Genomic DNA, 21,024 nt, shown 5'->3' with positions numbered 1-21,024 from the left:
GTTGAGAGAGCTAGGTCTTTTCTCCCTGGAGAGGCGAAGGATGTGAGGTGACCTGATAGAGGTGTATAAGATGTTGGGAGGTATTGATAGAGTGGATTCTCAGAGGCTTTTACCCAAGGCTGGAATGGTTGCCACAAGAGGTCACAGGTTTAGGGTGCTGGGGTGTAGGTACAGAGGAGATGTTACAGGTAAGTTTTTCACTCAGAGGGTGGCGGGTGTGTGGAATCGGCTGCCAGTAGTGGTGGTGGAGGGGGATTCGATAGGGTCTTTTAAGAGACTTTTGGATAAGTTCATGGAAGTTAGTAAGATAGAAGGTTATAGGTAAGCCCAGTAGGCAGGGACATGTTCGGCGCAACTTGTGGGCCGAAGGGCCTGTTTGTGTTGTAGCTTTTCTATGTTCTATGTTATACTTCTGGAGTACCATTTTGTGTGCACCAGTTCTTGCAACTTGTTTTAAAAAAGGAAGTTTTGTTTTATAATAAATCAATCATTCTGAGTTGATTAAAAGAAGCCTAGTTAAAGTACTTTTATTCCAGGTCTAACAGCATCAAAGGTAAATAATCAGCCATTGGAGTGAGTGAGTTAAACTTTTAAACTAATTGTGCAGCCCCCAAACTGTGAGGCAAGGTAAACTGCACATTCTTCCGATCCAAATTGCAGTGTCAGCCGAGCGTTTCTGCTCAAGTCTCGAGCAGATTCACGGAAGAAGATTCGTTGAATCCCTACAGTGCAGAAGAGCCATTCGGCCCATCGAATCTGCACTGACTCTCTGACAGAGTACCTTACCCAGGCCCTCTGAGGCTGGATAGACTGGGACTTTTTTCCCTGGAGCGTAGCAGGCTTAGGGGTGATCTTATAGAGGTCTATAAAATAATAAGGGGCACAGATCAGCTAGCTAGTCAATATCTTTTCCCAAAGGTAGGCGTGTCTAAAACTAGAGGGCACAGGTTTAAGGTGAGAGGGGAGAGATACAAAAGGGTCCAGAGGGGCAACTTTTTCACACAGAGGGTGGTGAGTGTCAGGAACAAGCTGCCAGAGGTAGTAGTAGAGGAAATTTTGTCTTTTAAAAAGCATTTAAACATTTACATGTGTAAAATGGGTATAGATGGATATTGGCCAAATGCGGGCAATTGGGAATTGCTTAGTGGTAAAAACTGGGCAGAATGGACAGGTTGGGCCAGAGGGCTTGTTTCCATGCTGTAAACCTTTATGACTCTCCCCTGAACTGTGCCCGTAACCCCACACATTTACCATGGCTAATGCATCCAATTTACACATCCTTGGTCACTAAGGGGCAATTTAGCATGGCAAATCTACCTAACCTACCTAACATCTTTGGAGTGGGGGGAGGAAACCGGAGCACCTGGAGGAAACCCACATAGACATGGGGAGAACGTGCAAACTCCACACAGACAGTGACCTAAGGCTGGAATTGAACCCAGGTGCCTGGCGCTGTGAGGCAGCAGTGCTAACCACTGTGGCACCGTGCTGCCCCTAACATTGTCCGGGCCTTTATATTACTAGCCCAGTGACATTACCACTGCACCACCACTCCCTGCTGGGAGTTGAACGAACAACCGCCTGGCGCTGAGGCAGACGTGTTAAAAACAAGGCTGTTCTTTGTCGTAACACCTCCTCCTGGTTGGTGTCTGATACTCTGTGTGTCAAGCTGCCCATTCTCCCTAGTCCGAGTGACAGCAGCTGTTTCCCTGTAACCCAGCTCCCCGCACTCTCTCAATGTGTCAAGCACTATATAAATATCTAATATATCTATCTAAATATGTAAATATATAGATATCTAAATATGTAAATTAGTTGATGTCACTTTATGGGATGGAGACAGACAGCATTGTACCACTCTGGTACTGTTCAAGCAACAAGAGATGACATGTCCAATTTTTAAGGTGCTCTTTTTAATGAATATTTATCAGTATTTCAGGGTCTTAGCAACACAAAATATGAGTCTTACATTCAGACTGAAGGCTGCAAACATGCAGTAAAGTAGATGGTCCGTGAATACGCACTGTGAGAGTTACAGAAACATTTGATTTGAAGGGAGAAAGATTGAGTAGTTTCACGGGACATTTCCATTCACTTTACAACCGCCACGCTGTAAAATCAGCTCCTGATACGTGGCCTAGTTCATGTTTGAATTTAAAAAGCACAAAATAAAAATGATACTCACAGGCCTGAAGTTGCAATTCACCTCCTTTCGCCACTGATGGGAGATAAATCTGGAATTCCCTGCCCAAAACCGTCTCCCTCTGCTTCCTGCCTTAAATCCTACCTCCTGTGGTCACCTACCTTCCTATCATGGCAACATAAAAATTAGGAGCAGGAGGAGGCTATCCCGCCCTTTGAGCTTTCTCCATCATTCAAGTACTAAGTCATTGCTGCATCAAAAACAGAAAATGCTGGAAAACCTCAGCAAGACTGACAGCATCTGTGGAGAGAGAACAGAGCCAACGTTTCGAGTCCTTGGATCCATAATCCCTTCATGCCTGAATCCGACAAAAAAAACAATTTCGGTTTTGAAAACAGCCCTTGAATTAGAAGTGATCGATTAAGATTGTATACCCAATTTAAAAAAAACAGGATCTGAATCTAATCACAGAGCTTCTATATTATACATAGAATCACACAGTGCAGAAGGGGCCCTTCGGCCCATTGCGTCTGCACCCATAAGACCATAAGACACAGGAGTGGAATTAGGCCACTCGGCCCATCATGTCTGCTCTGCCATTCAATCATGGCTGATATTTTTCTCATCCCCATTCTCCTATCTTTTCCCCATAATCCCTGATCCCCTTATGAATCAGGAACCTACCGATCATGACCCCTCATGAGAGGAACACCTGACTTCCTACAGATTTACCTAGAATTGGCAGCAATGGGCCATTCAGTCTATCAGCCCTATGTTAGTTTTTGTGCTCCCAGTCTCCTCCCATCCCTAACCCAATTTGCATATCCTTCTATTCCTTTCTCCCTCATGTACACATCTAACTACCCCTTAAATGCTCTGTGCTCTTCGCCTCAACTACTCTATGTGATGGCTCATTCGATAATGTTTGTCCTGGTATGTGTGGGAAGGGACTGGTCTAGACATTTGAACATATCAGATCATTTGCCTCTGCCACATTGAGTTCAATGCTTGCTCTCGACTTGGTTCGACTTATTTTCTCGTTGGAAGATTTCAAATACTTGTCCTTACTGTGGATGACCTGGATGTACTGATCAGTGCTGCTGTTCTGTTGATCACTGCTGGATGCTATCGATACAGAGTCTGATTCGGTCAGCGACTGGTCTGTTTTGTGCTTTGTCTTCCATTTGATGTGGGCTCCTCCACTTTGCGTGGCAGGTAGCGGCCCTTTGCTGTTCCGCTGAGCGTGTGATGAGCCAGGGCCCACGTGATCCTGCAGGGGTTCAGAGTCTTCATACTCATACTGTATCTGGGCCAGGTCCTTCCCGATCAATATCCGGCTGTCTTTGCTGTCCCCGATGTAGAAGCGAGTTGGCTGGTGGAGATCAGACAGCGAGTGCGGGCGGGGTGACCTGCTGAATGTACCTTGCTCTAACTCCTCCTCATCCTCCTCCTCCTCTTCGCTGAAGTGTAGTTGGGGATTCGTTCTGTGCGCGCTGTGGACTGCGTACCTTTTCAGGTTTCTAGGCAACATTTCCACCACCCCCCTGGACTCATCCACCTTGTAATGCTTTGGCACTCGAGTGGCCGGGCGCATTAATCTCTTCCTCGGTTCTCGCTCATTGACTAGAATGTAGCGTGCCGTGTGCACCCTGCGGCCCAGGATCATCTGTGGGACCCCTCCAGGGGGCGAGTAGTGCAACGGGCGGACACATTTCCGAAATGGGGCATCGGGACGAATATCTTCAGGTAATCTGGTACCTCGGCTGGAGGGCAGTTTTCCTCTAAAATGCCCACTTGTGGCTCCTTGTAAACCCCCGGGATTCCTAGTGAGAGATTAACAATAAAGATTCCATCAGTAATAAACCCACAGCCAGCAAGAGATCATGAAAATAAATACTTTCCACATCTGCGGCTTTTTAAAAAAGCAAGTTATAAAATCCCATTTGTCAGGGTTGTTCTCCCTGGCATGACTTCTGAGTAAAATTCCTGTATCCAATAGGGGAAGAAGTTGGCAATTTTAAAATTAAAATTACAGAGTGAGTATTGGCAGCACAGTATCAGCCAATTCTTTGGTGGCTTTATACCAAACAGAGTCTAATTTACAGGAAACAGAGTCTATACTGCCCCAAACAGTAAATAGAGTCCATATTGCCCCAAACAGTAAACAGAGTCCATATTGCCCCAAACAGTAAACAGAGTCTATATTGCCCCAAACAGTAAATAGAGTCCATATTGCCCCAAACAGTAAATAGAGTCCATATTGCCCCAAACAGTAAACAGAGTCTATATTGCCCCAAACAGTAAACAGAGTCTATACTGCCCCAAACAGTAAAACAGAGTCTATATTGCCCCAAACAGTAAACAGAGTCTATACTGCCCCAAACAGTAAACAGAGTCTATGCTGCCCCAAACAGTAAAACAGAGTCTATACTACCCCAAACAGTAAACAGAGTCTATACTGCCTCAAACAGTAAACAGAGTCTATATTGCCTCAAACAGTAAACAGAGTCTATATTGCCCCAAACAGTAAACAGAGTCTATACTGCCCCAAACAGTAAAACAGAGTCTATACTACCCCAAACAGTAAAACAGAGTCTATACTGCCCCAAACAGTAAACAGAGTCTATACTACCCCAAACAGTAAACAGAGTCTATACTGCCCCAAACAGTAAAACAGAGTCTATACTGCCCCAAACAGTAAACAGTCTATATTGCCCCAAACAGTAAACAGAGTCTATAATGCCCCAAACAGTAAACAGAGTCTATAATGCCTCAAACAGTAAACAGAGTCTATACTGCCCCAAACAGTAAACAGAGTCTATATTGCCCCAAACAGTAAACAGAGTCTATATTGCCTCAAACAGTAAACAGAGTCTATACTGCCCCAAACAGTAAAACAGAGTCTATACTACCCCAAACAGTAAAACAGAGTCTATACTGCCCCAAACAGTAAACAGAGTCTATACTACCCCAAACAGTAAACAGAGTCTATACTGCCCCAAACAGTAAAACAGAGTCTATACTGCCCCAAACAGTAAACAGTCTATATTGCCCCAAACAGTAAACAGAGTCTATAATGCCCCAAACAGTAAACAGAGTCTATAATGCCTCAAACAGTAAACAGAGTCTATACTGCCCCAAACAGTAAACAGAGTCTATATTGCCCCAAACAGTAAACAGAGTCTATATTGCCTCAAACAGTAAACAGAGTCTATACTGCCCCAAACAGTAAACAGTCTATATTGCCTCAAACAGTAAACAGAGTCTATATTGCCTCAAACAGTAAAACAGAGTCTATACAGCCCCAAACAGTAAACAGTCTATATTGCCCCAAACAGTAAACAGAGTCTATAATGCCCCAAACAGTAAAACAGAGTCTATACTACCCCAAACAGTAAACAGAGTCTATACTGCCCCAAACAGTAAAACAGAGTCTATACTACCCCAAACAGTAAAACAGAGTCTATACTGCCCCAAACAGTAAACAGAGTCTATACTACCCCAAACAGTAAACAGAGTCTATACTGCCCCAAACAGTAAACAGAGTCTATACTACCCCAAACAGTAAACAGAGTCTATACTGCCCCAAACAGTAAAACAGAGTCTATATTGCCCCAAACAGTAAACAGAGTCTATACTGCCCCAAACAGTAAAACAGAGTCTATACTACCCCAAACAGTAAAACAGAGTCTATACTGCCCCAAACAGTAAACAGAGTCTATACTACCCCAAACAGTAAACAGAGTCTATACCGCCCCAAACAGTAAAACAGAGTCTATACTGCCCCAAACAGTAAACAGTCTATATTGCCCCAAACAGTAAACAGAGTCTATATTGCCTCAAACAGTAAACAGAGTCTATATTGCCTCAAACAGTAAAACAGAGTCTATAATGCCCCAAACAGTAAACAGAGTCTATATTTCCCCAAACAGTAAACAGAGTCTATTATGCCCCAAACAGTAAACAGAGTCTATATTGCCCCAAACAGTAAACAGAGTCTATATTTCCCCAAACAGTAAACAGAGTCTATTATGCCCCAAACAGTAAACAGAGTCTATATTGCCCCAAACAGTAAACAGAGTCTATATTTCCCCAAACAGTAAACAGAGTCTATTATGCCCCAAACAGTAAACAGAGTCTATATTGCCCCAAACAGTAAACAGAGTCTATATTTCCCCAAACAGTAAACAGAGTCTATATTGCCCCAAACAGTAAACAGAGTCTATATTTCCCCAAACAGTAAACAGAGTCTATTATGCCCCAAACAGTAAACAGAGTCTATATTGCCCCAAACAGTAAACAGAGTCTATATTTCCCCAAACAGTAAACAGAGTCTATAATGCCCCAAACAGTAAACAGAGTCTATACTGCCCCAAACAGTAAACAGAGTCTATATTGCCTCAAACAGTAAATAGAGTCTCGGAGAACGGCATTCTCATTTGGCCTCAGGCGGGATTGTACGAACCTCAGACGGACATGTCGGTAAAATTCCACCCTATGACTCCCATATTACTCTGGTGTTTAACAAGCAGACTGTACTGAGTTATGACAGACTTTGGTGAACTAAGTGCCTGGCATGGTCGGGCATTTTTACAAACACAACTGGCAATGAGAATTCTTTCCAACATTTCCAGGACGTTCATGTTTCTCATGTGGACAGGAAAGCAGGATGGTGAGTTTAAATGGCAGCAAAAGGAAGGCTGGGGTCTGTAGATGGAACAAAGGTGTTCTGTAAAGTGGACAACCAGTCTGCGTTTGGTCTCTTCGATATAGAATTGAAGCATTGGGAGCGGTGAATACAATAGACCAGGTTGAACGAGGTGCATGTGAAGCACTATTTTACCTGAAAAGATTCCTTGGATGGTGAGCAGGGAGGAGGTAAAGGGACAGGTGTTGCACCTTCTGCAATTGCATTGGAAGGTGCTGTGGGAAGTGGCTGAGGTGTTGGGTGTGATGGAGGAATAGACCAGGGTGTCCCGGAGGGAATGGTCCCTGCGGAATGCTGAAAGGGGAGTAAGAGGAAGATGTGTTTGTTGGTGGCATCATGCTGGAATGGCAGAGGATGATCCTTTGAATGCGGAAGCTGGTGGGGTGAAAAGTGAGGATGGGGGGGACCCTATCCTGGTTCTGGGAGGGAGGGGAAGGGGTGAGAGCAGGAGATGGGTCAGACACGGTTGAGAGCCCTGTCAACCACAGTGGGTGGGCAACCACGATTAAGCAAGAAGGCAGACACAGCCTTTGGAGAATAATATAATCGCAACAGATGCAATGGAGGTGAAGGAACTGAGAGAATGGGATGGAGTCCTTATGGGGAGTGGGCTGTGAGAAGCTGTAGTCAAGGTAGCTGTGGGAATCAGTGGACTTGTAATGGATGCTAGTGGACAGAAATGGAAACAGAGAGGTCATGGAAGGGAAGGGACATCTGAGGTTTCTGGGACACTGAGGAGAGTGGGAAAGGGGAAGTGGATCTGTTATCCCATTAATCAGGGATAGATGTCTTCCAGGCTAATTATGAAGCTTAAATGGGTTGGAGAGGAATTTCTCAGTTATGTCCCTGGCTGGAATGTTACCAATTTTGCAGACTGCGTAAGGACGATAGGATTCTATGATTCTACGATTCACTCTATCGGAAAATTGCCGCAGTTTCAGAAATCATTTTTATTGCAAATTGCGTTTCTTGATTCAGAGAGAATTTAACTTGAAGGAGTGAGTGTTTAACCTGGAAATGGAAAGCGATGTTGACTGAACGAGGGTGATTGACGACCTGATACAGGCTGTGATGTGCCAAATGGAATTGTCTGCAGCCTTTGCCAGTTCAGCAGTAGCTGCTTACCTTAGTATTTTTTTCATTATCTGCACCAAAAACGAATGAAACAAAGCTCTCTCCAAACTAATGATAACACAAAGCTACTTCCAAACTTAAAGGCATTCTCAGCAAGGTAAGGGAATACGTCATTGGATTGGAAACAAACTCCAAGAGAAACATGAACGTCCTGGAGGTATTGGAAAGAATTCTCATTGCCGGTTGTGTTTGTAAAGATGCCCGACCATGCCAGGCACTTAGTTCACCAAAGTCTGTCATAACTCAGTACAGTCTGCTTGTTAAACACCAGAGTGATATGGGAGTCATAGGGTGGAATTTTACCGACATGTCCACCTGAGGTTCGTACAATCCCACCTGAGGCCAATGGAGAATGCCGTTCTCCGAGTCTCGCCCCGCCCCCTAAAGCGGGGCGGGCGCGCCAGTAAAATTCTGGCCATAGTGCTCCACTTGCCACATACTTACTGACCGGCACACACAGGGATATCCATTCTTTGCTGTCATTCTGAGGTAGCAGTGGGGTTCGTTGTCACTTTCACCTTTACAACCCGGCCAGTAAATCTGTGGAAGTGATTGCATTCCCCCACTCCTCAACCCCGCCCTCACAATCAGGAGTTTGACAACTGCTTGTGTCCCACAATGAATGGCCCATCCTCCCTTCCAGATTGGTGTCCAGACAATAACCCTGAGAATCAACTCCAGAGGGACCGAAACAGCATCGATCAGCCAACTGCTGGTTTTAAATCCCATTCATGAGAAGACCAGGGACCACATGTAAACCAGGCGGCTGGTTCACTCTCCACTGCTCTGTGCTACCACTCAAGGTGAACTTTACCTTGAATATTCTTCACGGTGGGGACAGTGAGAGAAACGTTAAAATCTGGACACACGGACACTATTCAGCATTGTGTGTTACTCACCAAAATCCTGAATAACAGGATCGGAGAATAAAATAGTTGCCCAGTAAATTCTATCATCATATAAAGTATCTATGGCACCGCAGTTATACAGAAATGATTCAGTGATATGGACCTCATGTGAAACTGAAAGAAATTTTGGCGCTGTTGTTTATAGTGATATTAAATATTTATTTTCCCAAGTAAATCACACTACAGTTCCACATTTCATACATAGGGCCCTATTTTACCATTTTGATTCTAAGTGCTGAATCTGGGAGTGTTTCAGATCCGACTTTTAGACCCGTTCTCAGGCGCCCCCATACGCACTCTGCCTGAAAAAATATCAGCAATTCCGAATCGCGCTGCAGAAGCCTGTGGCTGGGGCTTATTGTGCCCAAAATCCTGCAGCTCCGATCGGAGCCCCCAACTGCGCATGCGCAGTAAAAAAATAGAAAACGCTCCCCTGCCACATAGCTCCCGGGCCGGATAATGCCTCCCCCCTGGCCCCCACAGACATTGCCCCACCCCCACAACATAACTGTCCCCCTTATCCCCCCACCGCCCCACTACCCAGACCGATCATGGCCCCCTTCCCCCTTCCCCCCAACGATCGCACGCAGAGTGGCAGTGGAACCCCCTTCCCCCCCACCGATCACACGCAGAGTGGCAGTGGACCCCCCTGCCCCCTGCCCAAGAGCCATCTGACCTGCCTCCCTCCCCCGCTTATCAGAGAGCCATCTGACCCGCCTCCCTGCCCCCCACCAGAGAGCCATCTGACCCGCCTCCCTCCCTTCCCCCCCACCAGAGAGCCATCTGACCCGCCTCCCTCCCTCCCCCCCGACCAGAGAGCCATCTGACCTGCCTCCCTCCCCGCCCCCATCACTGATCTGAGTCAGAGTGCCGCTGGACTCTCTGAACTTACCCCCTCAGAAGCTGGAGCACCCAAAACAGACCTTTGCGGACCACGTCTATTTTGTACCGAATCTGGATGGGTAAATGCGGTGGTAAAGGGGGAAGTGCTGGTAAAGTTGGGCGTCCAGCCTATTAATTCAATTTAAATGCATTCAAATACATTTAAATTGCCGTCACGCCTGTTTCGGGTGCGGTCCCAATCATGGCCATTTTCAGCCATTGGTAAAGGGGGAACGGCCACAGATGCTGTCGTGAATCGCACTACTCGCCTCATGCCTGACTTTACCAAGTTGTCGCATCCGAAAACAGGCACATTTGATGGTAAAATCGGACCCATAATTTATCCGTCAACCAAAAAAACTCACCTAAACTGACCACAGGGGTCACCTTTTCTGTTTATTCTTTCATGGGGAAGTGGGCAATTATGGGGTAAAATATCGTGAGGGCTGGAGGATGAGGGGTGGATTGGGGGTGAGGATAGGTGAGGTGTGGGGGTAGGGGTGGAGGTGAGGGGTGGAGGGTGAGGGTGCAGGGTGAGGACTGGAGGCTGAGGAGTGGATTGGGGGTGAGGGTGGGGGGTGGATTGGGGGTGAGGGTGGGGGATGCAGGGTGAGGGGTGGATTGGGATGAGGGAGGGTGATGGATTGGGGGTGAGGGTGGGAGTGAGGGATGGAGGATGAGGGGTGAAGGGTGAGGGGTGGAGGGTGAAGGGTGGATTGGGGGTAAAGGTGGGGGGTGAATTGGGAGGTAAGGGTGGGGGCTGCAGGGTGAGGGGTGGATTGGGGTGTGAGGGTGGGGTGTGGAATGGGGAGAGGGTGGGGGGTGGATTTGGGTGAGGGTGGGGAGTGCAGGGTGAGGGGTGGATTGCAGGGTGAAGGTGGGAGGTGGATTGGGGTGAGGGTGGGAGGTGGATTGGGGTGGAGGGTGGGGGTGGATTGGGGGGTGAGGGTGGGGGGTGGTTTGGGGTGCAGGGTGAGGGGTGGAGGGTGAGGGGTGGATTGGGGTGAGGGTGGGGGGTGGATTGAGGGTGAGGGTGGGGGGGGGTGGATTTGGATGAGGGTGGGGGTGCAGGGTGAGGGATGGAGGGTGAGGGGTGGATTGGGGAGTGAGGGTTGGGGGTTTGAGAAAGCTGAAGAAAAACCACTCCAGGGCTGTGTGGGTTAGACGGATTGGCCATGCTGGGTTGTCGGGGGACTGGCGGGGGTGAGTGCATGGGGTTGTGGGGGTGGGGTCTGGGTGGGATTGTGGTTGGTGCAAACTCGATGGGCCAAATGGCCTCCTTTTGTACTGTAGAGATTCAAGAGGCATCTGGATAGATACTTGAATAAGCAGGGAATAGGGATATGAATGCATAGAGGCAAGAAAATATTAGATTAGAGAGGCACCTGTGTCGGCACAGACTTGGTGGACCAAAGGGCCCGTTCCTGTGCTGTACTTTTCTTTGTTCTTTGGGCATCGCTGGCTGGGCCAGCATTTATTGTCCATTCCCTAATTGTCCTTGAACTGAATGGCTCTCTTGGTCATTTCAGAGGCAGTTAAGAGTCGCCCATATTGTTGTGGGTCTGGGGTTTCATGTAGGCCAGACCAGGTAAGGATGACAGATTTCCTTCCCTCAGGATAGCAGATTCCAAAAAGCCGACAGATCATCTTAAGTCTAGGCCTTGTGAAACTTGAAAGTAAGGAGTTAGTCTGCATTGATGGGACAAGGGTAGGGGAGAGTCATAGAGGTTTACAGCATGGAAACAGACCCTTCGGCCCAACCTGCCCATGCCATTCTTTTTTTAAATCCCTATGCTAGTCCCAATTGCCCGCATTTGGCCCATATCCCTCTATACCCATCTTACCTATGTAACTGTCTAAATACCTTTTAAAAGACAAAATTGTACCTGCCTCTACTACTGTCTCCGGTAGCTCATTCCAGACACTCACCCACTCTGTGTGAAAAAAATGCCCCTCTGGACCCTTTTGTATCTCTCCCCTCTCACCTTAAACCTATGTCTTCTAGTTTTAGACTCCCCTACCTTTGGGAAAAGTTGTTCACTATCGAGCTGATCCATGCCCCTCATTATTTTATAGACCTCTATAAGATCACCCCTAAGTTTCCTGCGCTCCAGAAAAAATGTCCCAGTCTATCCAGCCTCTCCTTATAACTCAAACCACCAAGTCCCAGAAGCATTCTAGTAAATCTTTTGTGCACTCTTTCTTGTTTAATAATATCCTTTCTATAATAGGATGACCAGAACTGTACACAGTATTCCAAGTGTGGCCTTACCAATGTCTTGTACAACTTCAACAAGATGTCCCAACTCCTTTATCCAATGTTCTGACCAATGAAACCAAGCATGCCAAATGCCTTCTTCACCACTCTGTCCACCTGTGTCTCCCCTTTCAAGGAGCTATGAACATGTACCCCTAGATCTCTTTTTACTATAACTCTCCCCAACACCCTACCATTAATTGTGTAAGTCCTGCCCTGATTCGATCAACCAAAATACATCACCTCGCATTTATCTAAATTAAACTCCACCTGCCTTTCATCAGCCCACTGGCCCAATTTTTTATAAATCCCATTGCAATCCTAGGTAACCTTCTTCACTGTCCACTATGCTACCAATCTTAGTGTCATCTACAAACTTACTAACCATGCCTCCTAAATTCTCATCCAAAATCATTAATATAACTGACAAATAACAGTGGACCCAGCACTGATCCCTGAGGCACACCGCTGGTCACAGGTCTCCAGTTTGAAAAACAACCCTCTACAACCACCCTCTGTCTTCTGTCATCAAGCCAATTTTGTATCCATTTGGCTATCTCCCCTTGGATCGCGTGAGATCCTTATGCAACAGCCTACCCTGTGGTACCTTGTCAAAGGCCTTGCTAAAGTCCATGTAGACAACATCAACTGCACACTGCCCTCATCTACCTTCTTGGTTACCCTTCAAAAAAAACTCAATCAAAATTGTGAGACATGATTTTCCACTCATAAAGCCATGCTGACTGTCCCTAATCAGTCTTTGCCTCTCTAAATGTCTGTTGATCCTGTCTCTCAGAATACCTTCCAACAACTTACCCACTACATATGCGAGGCTCACCGGCCTGTAGTTCCCAGGCTTTTTCCTGCAGCCCTTCTTAAACAAAGGCACAACAGTTGCCACCCTCCAATCTTCAGGCACCTCACCTGTGGCTGTCGATTATTCAAATATCTCTGCTCGGGGACCCGCAATTTCCTCCCTAGCCTCCCACAATGTCCTGGGATACATTTCATCAGATCCCGGGGATTTATCTACCTTGATGCGCTTTAAGACTTCCAGCACCTCCTTCTCTGTAATATGTACACTCCTCAAGACATCACTATTTATTCCCCAAGTTCCCTAACATCCATACCTTTCTCAACAGTAAATACCGATGAGAAATATTCATTTAGGATCTCACCTATCTCTTGTGGATCTGCACATAGATGACTTTGTTGATCCTTAAGAGGCCCTACTCTATCCCTCGTTACTCTTTTGCCTTTTATGTAATTATAGAAGCTCTTTGGATCCTCCTTTGCCTTATCTGCCAAAGTAATCTCCTGTCCCCTTTTTGCCCTCCTGACTTCTCTCTTAACTCTACTTCTACACCCACTATACTCTTCAAGGGGTCCACTTTATCCCAGCTGCCTATGCATGTCATGTGCCTCCTTCTTCTTCTTGACCAGGGCCTCAATATCCTGAGTCATCCAGGGTTCCCTACTTCTGCCAGCCTTGCCTTTCACTTTAAGAGGAATGTGCTTACCTTGAAGCCTGGTTAACACACTTTTGAAAGCCTCTCACTTGCCAGCCATTCTTTTGCCTGCCAACAGACTCCCCCAATCAACTTTTGAAAGTTCCTTTCTAATATCATCAAAATTGGCCTTCCCCCAATTTAGAATTTTAACTTTTGGGCCAGAACTATTGTTTTCCATAGCAATCCAGAGCTATCTCAATGTCATAGCTATCTCAATCCATAGCTATCTCAAAACTAATGGAATTATGGTCACTGATCCCTCACTAACACTTCTGTCACCTGCTCTTCCTTATTTCCCAAGAGGAGGTCAAGTTTTGCCCCCTCTCTAGTCGGGCCATCCACATACGGAATAGAAATTTCTCCTGAATACACTCAGCAAATTTCTCTCCATCCAAGTCTCTAATACTATGGCCGTCCCAGTCAATGTTGAGAAAGTTAAACCTTGGAATACACAACATCCAATCGCACTGGGGAGACTAAACGCAGACTGGGCGATTGCTTTGTGGAACACCTTCACTCAGTCCACATGCATGACCCCATCCTTCCTGTTGCTGCCATTTTAACCCATTTAATGAGTTAACCCATTTTAACTCAGCATCTTGCTCTCGTGCCCACATGCCCATCCTTGGCTCACTGTAATGTTCCAGTGAAGCTCAATGCAAACTGGAGGCACGGCATCTCAGTTTTCGATTGGGCACATTGCAGCCCTCAGGACTCAACAGTGAGTTCAACAACTTTAGACTGTGGTCTTTCTTCTCCATTTTAACCCCTTTTAAAAAATATGCCATACATATATCCCATAAAATATCCTATGGGGCGGCACGGTGGCACAGTGGTTAGCACTGCTGCCTCACAGCGCCAGGGACCCAGGTTCGATTCCAGGCTTGGGTCACTGTCTGTGTGGAGTTTGCACGTTCTCCCCGTGTCTGCGTGGGTTTCCTCCGGGTGCTCTGGTTTCCTCCCACAGCCCAAAAACGTGCAGGTTAGGTGCATTGGCCATGCTAAATTCTCCCTCAGTGTATCCGTACCAGAGTGTGGCGACTAGGGGATTTTCACAGTAACTTCATTGCAGTTGTGAATGCCTACTTGTGACTAATAAATAAACTTTACTTTTATTTGTTGTCTCAGTGAAAACCCCCCTCCCACACTGGGCCATCTGTGACTTGTTCTGGAGCTTGCTACATGTTGTTGCAATCTCCCCCAGCTACAGTTTAACATCCAGCACATTTTCCCTCTCTTTAATTCTGATTAAGAGTCAAACAGACTCGAAACGTTCACTCTCTTTCTCTCTCCCTGCAGATGCTGCCACATCTGTTGAGTTTTTCCAGCGTTCTCTGTTCTTGCTTCAGATTCCAGCATCCGCGGTGTTTGGATAATTTCAATCACTTTTACTGCAGCATTTCTGAAAGTAACACTCAGGAGCGAAGGATTGATAATCATTTGGAATGTTGAGAGCCCTCCTCACACTGAAAACATGAAAGAAAAATCCACAACAAGATGATTTTCTGGAACGGGGAGCTGTGCATTTGAGTCTCATGTGAACCTGACTAACTGTGAACTATTGTTTGATTATTAACATCACTCATCTCACTGTCCCTGGAATGGTGGATGCCCAGACCTGGACAGAACCGGCTCACACTCTCATTACTGCCTCATTAAAAAAAAATGTTGACCTCTGATTTAAAATGAAAAGTACTTTTCAAAATTACAGATCATTTCCCCACGCACAAATAGGCTGACCATCTGCATCAGATCTCACAGCCACATCCACAATAAAATCCCAAACATTTTGAATTCCGTTTGATTCTAAAGTCTGTAGCCCAGAATTGCCAGCGGGGAGGAGACGATCACAGTCAGAGAGCCACTCTTTTTTTTATTAGTATCACAAGTAGGCTTACATTAACACTGCAATGAAGTTACTGTGAAAGTCCCTTAATTGCCACACTCCGCCGCCTGTTCGGTAACACTGCATGGCCAATGCACCTAACCAGCACGTCTTTCGGACTGTGGGGGGAAACCGGAGCACCTGGAGGAGGCCCACCCAGACACGGGGAGAATGTGCAGACTCTGCACAGACAGTGACCCAAGCTGGGAATTGAACCCGGGTTCCCTGGCATTGTGAAGCAGCAGTGCTAACCACTGTGCCACTGTGCCGCCCATCCGTTGCACTTAGTCAGAATTGGAAGTTGCACAGCTAATTTTACAGGGTCTCAGTCACTTTGAGAAGCCAGGGGAAAGGTGTACAGGACAGATAGGTGGTCATGAGTGGCGGGGTGTTGGTTTGTGTGGTCAAGGGGTGGCCAAGGGTGCAGTTGGTGGGGTGGACGGGTTCAGGGTTGGGAGTCGGGAGTTGGGGACAGGATGGTGGACGTGAGTCATGGAGGCGGGAGGGTAATCTGGATGTAGTCAGGGGCTTGTGAGATCAGTTAGAGTGTGGTTGGAGGCGTTTTGGGGTGGGGGGGTGGGGTCGGGAAGTCAGTACTCTTGCTACCAAGGAATTAAAACTGGTTTTAATCCTTTGAACTTTTCCTGTGTAACTATACGGCGAAGCAAGTTGGAACCATCCAAAGTCTCCAATTTAAACGGGATATCGCAGTGTTCCAATAGCAGAGGAATTGCCCAGTGAAGGTTTTGTGCAGTCCTTAAGTGGGGATTTCCAGGGGGTCCCTCTGGTGCATCTCTTGGATGCGACCCCACCTCAATCCCCCCTCCCGCTGGGGAGCAGAAGGTTTGGGCCTGTTGTGGCAAAAGCTTCCTGGCCAGGATCTTACGGCCCCTCTGGCTCAGAGGGACAAGATGGTCCTGCCAAACTGAGTGGAGATTTCACCGCATGTGCCACGGGGAGAGACACAGAACAGCGAGGCCATCAAATCCTGGCCCCTATTTTAATTTGCAAATGCTGCAAACTACAATGACAGGGGACGTTTAAATCAACTCGGTTCATGTTTACACAAAGAAAAAGTATTGCCAGCTGTTTTTTTTTATACTTTTCCAATTCATTCAAATCAAATCCAATTCAGAGTCTCAACAAGTTGAGACATTTCAGATCCAGGCTGACAAGACAGGGCAAGCGACCAAACCACCCTGTCCTGGGCCCGATCTACATGAGCCAAGCTGATTGGAGAAGGGGGAGGTTCCTCCTCCAAGACTTGGGCTCATTTGCATCTTAGCCAAAAGGCCGAGATGCCGCTTTTAAAAATTGCTTCATATGAAACACATGAAGCTTCAGTGTAACCCAATGACCTCAACCAAGTGCAGGCGATCCATACTACACTTGATCTTAGCCAAAAGGCCGAGAAGCCAGCTGTTTTGAAGAACATGAAGTTTCACACACGCAAGGAGGCGTCAAAGCCCCTGTGAGGAACGATGTTGACCCAGACCTCCTGGTGGGTAAGACCTACACTGTTTCCAGATTTCTCCAGTCTTATTCCTCTTTATCTCTGTAACCTTTCCAGCCCTACAACCCTCTGAGATCTCCGCACTTTTCCAATTCGGGCCTCAGGTGTAACCCTAATTTTCATTGCTCCATCATGCAGCTGTGTAGAGCCTAAGGTCCGGAATTACCTCCCGATACCTCTTCACTTCTTTACCCCTCATCGACTTCAGGAAGCGTAAAGGAGAACATGCCCCTGTCTACCTCAATGGGGACGAAGTAGAAAGGGTCGAGAGCTTCATGTTTTTAGGTGTCCAGATCACCAACAACCTGTCCTGGTCCCTCCATGCCAAAGCTATAGTTAAGAAAGCCCACCAACGCCTCTACTTTCTCAGATGACTAAGGAAATTTGGCATGTCAACTCCGACTTTCACCAACTTTTACAGATGCACCATAGAAAGCATTCTTTCTGGTTGTAGCACAGCTTGGTATGTCACCTGCTCTGCCCAAAACCGCAAGGAACTACAAAAGGTCATGAACGAAGCCCAATCCATCACTCAAACCAGCCTCCCATCCATTGACTCTGTCTACACTTCCCGCTGCCTTGGAAAAGCAGCCAGCATAATTAAGGACCCCACACACCCCGGACATTCTCTCTTCCACCTTCTTCCGTCGGGAAAAAGATACAAAGCCTAAAGACGCACCAACCGCCTCTTCCCTGTTGCCATCAGGCCTTTCAATGGAACTACCTCGCATTAAGTTGATCTTTCTCTCCACCCTAGCTGTGACTGTAACACTACATTCTGCACTCTCTCCTTTCCTTCTCTATGAACGGTACGCTCTGTCTTTATAGCACGCAAGAAACAATACTTTTCACTGTATACTGATACATGTGACAGTAATAAATCAAATCAAATCAAAATCTCTTCTCCTTTAAGATATTCCCTAAAATCCACCTCTTGTGCCGAAGCTTTCAATCCATCATATCTCCCTCTGGAGCTCCATGTTAGATTTTGTTTGATAATTGCTCCTTGGGACTTTAGGGAATAATCCTGCGCTTTCAGTGGGGAAACCATGGAAAAAGGAACATGTGTCAGAGGCAGGTCACTCCTGACTCTCAGGCCGGGATTTTCCAGCCTCCCTATGGCAGCTTTCCTGGCGGTGGAATTGGCTCACCATTGGCCGGATCTTCCGCTCCCAGCGAAGTCATTGGCCATTTGCATTGCTGCTGGGCACGCCTCTCGGGAACCCGCCGCTGACGGGGGTGTTGGGGTGGGGGGTGTTGGGGTGGGGGTGGGTGGGGGGGGGGGTTGCTTTCAGTGGGACCGGAAGTTTCTGCAGGTGAGAAGAGCCGGAAAATCCCACTCTTAGTGAATGTAGTTCCCGACTGTGAGATTGGGATTGTGGAATTCACTCTTTGCTCATTTATTAAGGAGCTGTGACAAAACCGATGCCCATTTGATAATGAATCTCCGTAAAAAGACATTTCTGAAGCTGGACATTTTCTCACCGTGTAGTAATTTAGAGTAATTAGCCACTTATATAGACAGAGGATCAAAGAGAGCGCTGACCTCTGGAAGACGTGATCACGCCTGTGTTTCTGTGCAGGAGCCGCGGCTGGGTTTTGAGGTAGATTGGCACTCCGAGTGACATCGACGGCGTGTGCCACCTGTTGCGAGATGCTCTGAATGTGACTCTCTGCACTCAGCGGGGAATCAAAGTTGGTAACGCTTCCGTTCCTCCGCGGTGAGGACTGAAGAGAGGACTCCTGGCTGGTTGCATCACTTTCATGTTCAATCTTCTTGTCACCATCCTCCAGATGTTGGAATCGTGCTGCAGAGGCAGAAAAACTTTCAGAAGTTATCATTTCTGCCCGTTATTCATTTATTCCAATGTGATTGCCCTGACTGGCAGCACTCTGGGCTGATTTGATGCTGTAGTTTAAGTTATGTAGCCCTCCTCACCCCCAGAAACCTGTATCCAAAATCTAGACGTTAGCTCTACACAACTTTCTGTCCATGTATAACTAGCAATTAAACTTTGGGAAATTCATAGAATCTCTACAGTGCAGAAGGAGGCCATTCAGCCCATTGGGTCTGCATCGACCACAATTCCACCCAACCCTATTCCCATAATCCCACATATTTACCCTGCTAGTCCCCCTGACACTAAGGATCAATTTAGGGGCAGCACGGTGGCACATTGGTTAGCACTGCTGTCTCACAGCGCCAGGGACCCGGGTTCGATTCCCGGCTTGGGTCACTGCCTGTTTGGAGTTTGCACATTCTCCCCATGTCAGCGTGGGTTTCCTCCGGGTGCCCCGGTTTCCTCGCACAGTCCAAAGATGTGCAGGTTAGATGAATAGGCCACGGTAAATTGCCCCTTAGTGTCAGGGGGACTAGCTAGGGTAAATGCATGGGGTTATGGGGTAAGGGCCTTGGTGGGGTTGTGGTCGGTGCAGACCCGATGGGCCGAATGGCCTCTTTCTGCACTGTAGGATTCTATGATTCCATAATTTAGCATGGCCAATCCACCTAACCAGCACATCTTTGGACTGTGAGAGGAAACCGGAGTACCCGGAGGAAACCCACGCAGACACGGGGAGAATGCACAAACTCCACACAGACAGTGACTCGAGGCCGGAATTGAACCCAGGTCCCTGGCGCTGTGAAGCAGAAGTGTCACCATGCTGCCCCAAATTTGATAAGTAGAATAATGGAAGCAGGTTTGCTGCAACCCCATCTCGCTCCAACTCTGCTTTTCTTTCCATTCATCAAATTAAAATACTTTCCCACTGGGACTGCTCGACAAAATAAGGCCAAGATTCACCTTGTTCATCATTGGCCATCCAAATAGTGGCATAATAGGACAATGATGGAGTTGTTGACTAATCTATCTCTATCAATTGATGCGGAACAGACCCCGGACAAAACGTCTGTGGTAGAAAGCTTTGGGAACCATTCATCCAAAGTTGCTCCCAAACACGCCATACCCACCACTCACCATGGCTCATATTCCTCAAATACCGTCACCCAAATTACTGTTTTCTGAAAGAAGTCTGTCTGCATTTGAACGAGTCAATGGGCCCTATTTTACCATTTTGATTCTAAGTGCTGAATCTGGGAGAGTTTCAGATCTGACTTTTAGACCCGTTCTGAGGCGCCCCCATACGCACTCTGCCTGAAAAAATATCAGCAATTCCGAATCGCGCTGCACAAGCCTGTGGGCGGGGCTTAACGTACCCGAAATCCTGCAGCTCCGATCAGTGCCTCCAACTGCACAAAAAAAAAAAGATAAAATGTGGCTCCCTTGCCACATCGCTCCTGGGCCAGAAAATGCCTCCCCCCAGTCCCCACAGACATCGCCCCACCCCCACAACATTACTGACCCCCTTATCCTCCCAACCCCTCCACCACACAGACCAAACGCTGGCCCCTTCCCCCCTCTTCCCCCTCACTGATCTCAGGCAGAGTGGCAGCGGACCCCCTCTTCCCCCTCACAGATCTCAGGTAGAGTGGCAGCGGACCCCCTCTTCCCCCTCACAGATCTCAGGCAGAGTGGTAGTGGACCCTCTCTTCCCCCTCACAGATCTCAGGTAGAGTGGCAGCGGACCCCCCCTTCCCCCTCACTGATCTCAGGCAGAATGGTAGCGGACCCCCCCTTCCCCCTCACTGATCTCAGGCAGAATGGCAGCGGACCCCCTCTTCCCCCTCACTGATCACAGGCAGAGTGGCAGCGGACCCCCTCTTCCCCCTCACTGATCTCAGGCAGAATGGCAGCGGACCCCCCCTTCCCCCTCACTGATCTCAGGCAGAATGGCAGCGGACCCCCTCTTCCCCATCACTGATCTCACGTAGAGTGGCAGCGGACCCCCCCTTCCCCCTCACTGATCTCAGGCAGAATGGCAGCGAAATCCCCCTTCCCCCTCACAGATCTCAGGCAGAATGGCAGCGGACCCCCTCTTCCCCCTCACTGATCTCAGGCAGAATGACAGCGGACCCCCCCCTTCCCCCTCACTGATCTCAGGCAGAGTGGCAGCGAAATCCCCCTTCCCCCTCACTGATCTCAGGCAGAATGGCAGCGGACCCCCTCTTCCCCCTCACAGATC

At 47.6% G+C, this 21,024-nt stretch overlaps 1 protein-coding gene across 1 annotated transcript in view; it reads right to left on the bottom strand.

The window, feature by feature from the left end:
- Positions 1-1,935: 1,935 nt before the first annotated feature.
- tmc3 (transmembrane channel like 3) overlaps positions 1,936-21,024 on the bottom strand; it is a 99,396-nt gene continuing 80,307 nt past the window's right edge. Inside the window, exons 21-22 of the mRNA XM_078241031.1 lie at positions 18,488-18,749; positions 1,936-3,966 (exon numbers count right to left, since the gene is read on the bottom strand). Coding sequence (XP_078097157.1) covers positions 3,099-3,966; positions 18,488-18,749 — 1,130 coding nt within the window. The 3' untranslated portion in view covers positions 1,936-3,098. The remainder of the gene's footprint in view (positions 3,967-18,487; positions 18,750-21,024) is intronic.

The sequence above is a fragment of the Mustelus asterias genome, chromosome 24 (assembly GCF_964213995.1).
Source record: "Mustelus asterias chromosome 24, sMusAst1.hap1.1, whole genome shotgun sequence".
NCBI lineage: Eukaryota > Metazoa > Chordata > Chondrichthyes > Carcharhiniformes > Triakidae > Mustelus > Mustelus asterias.
This window is presented reverse-complemented; position numbering and strand designations above follow the sequence as displayed.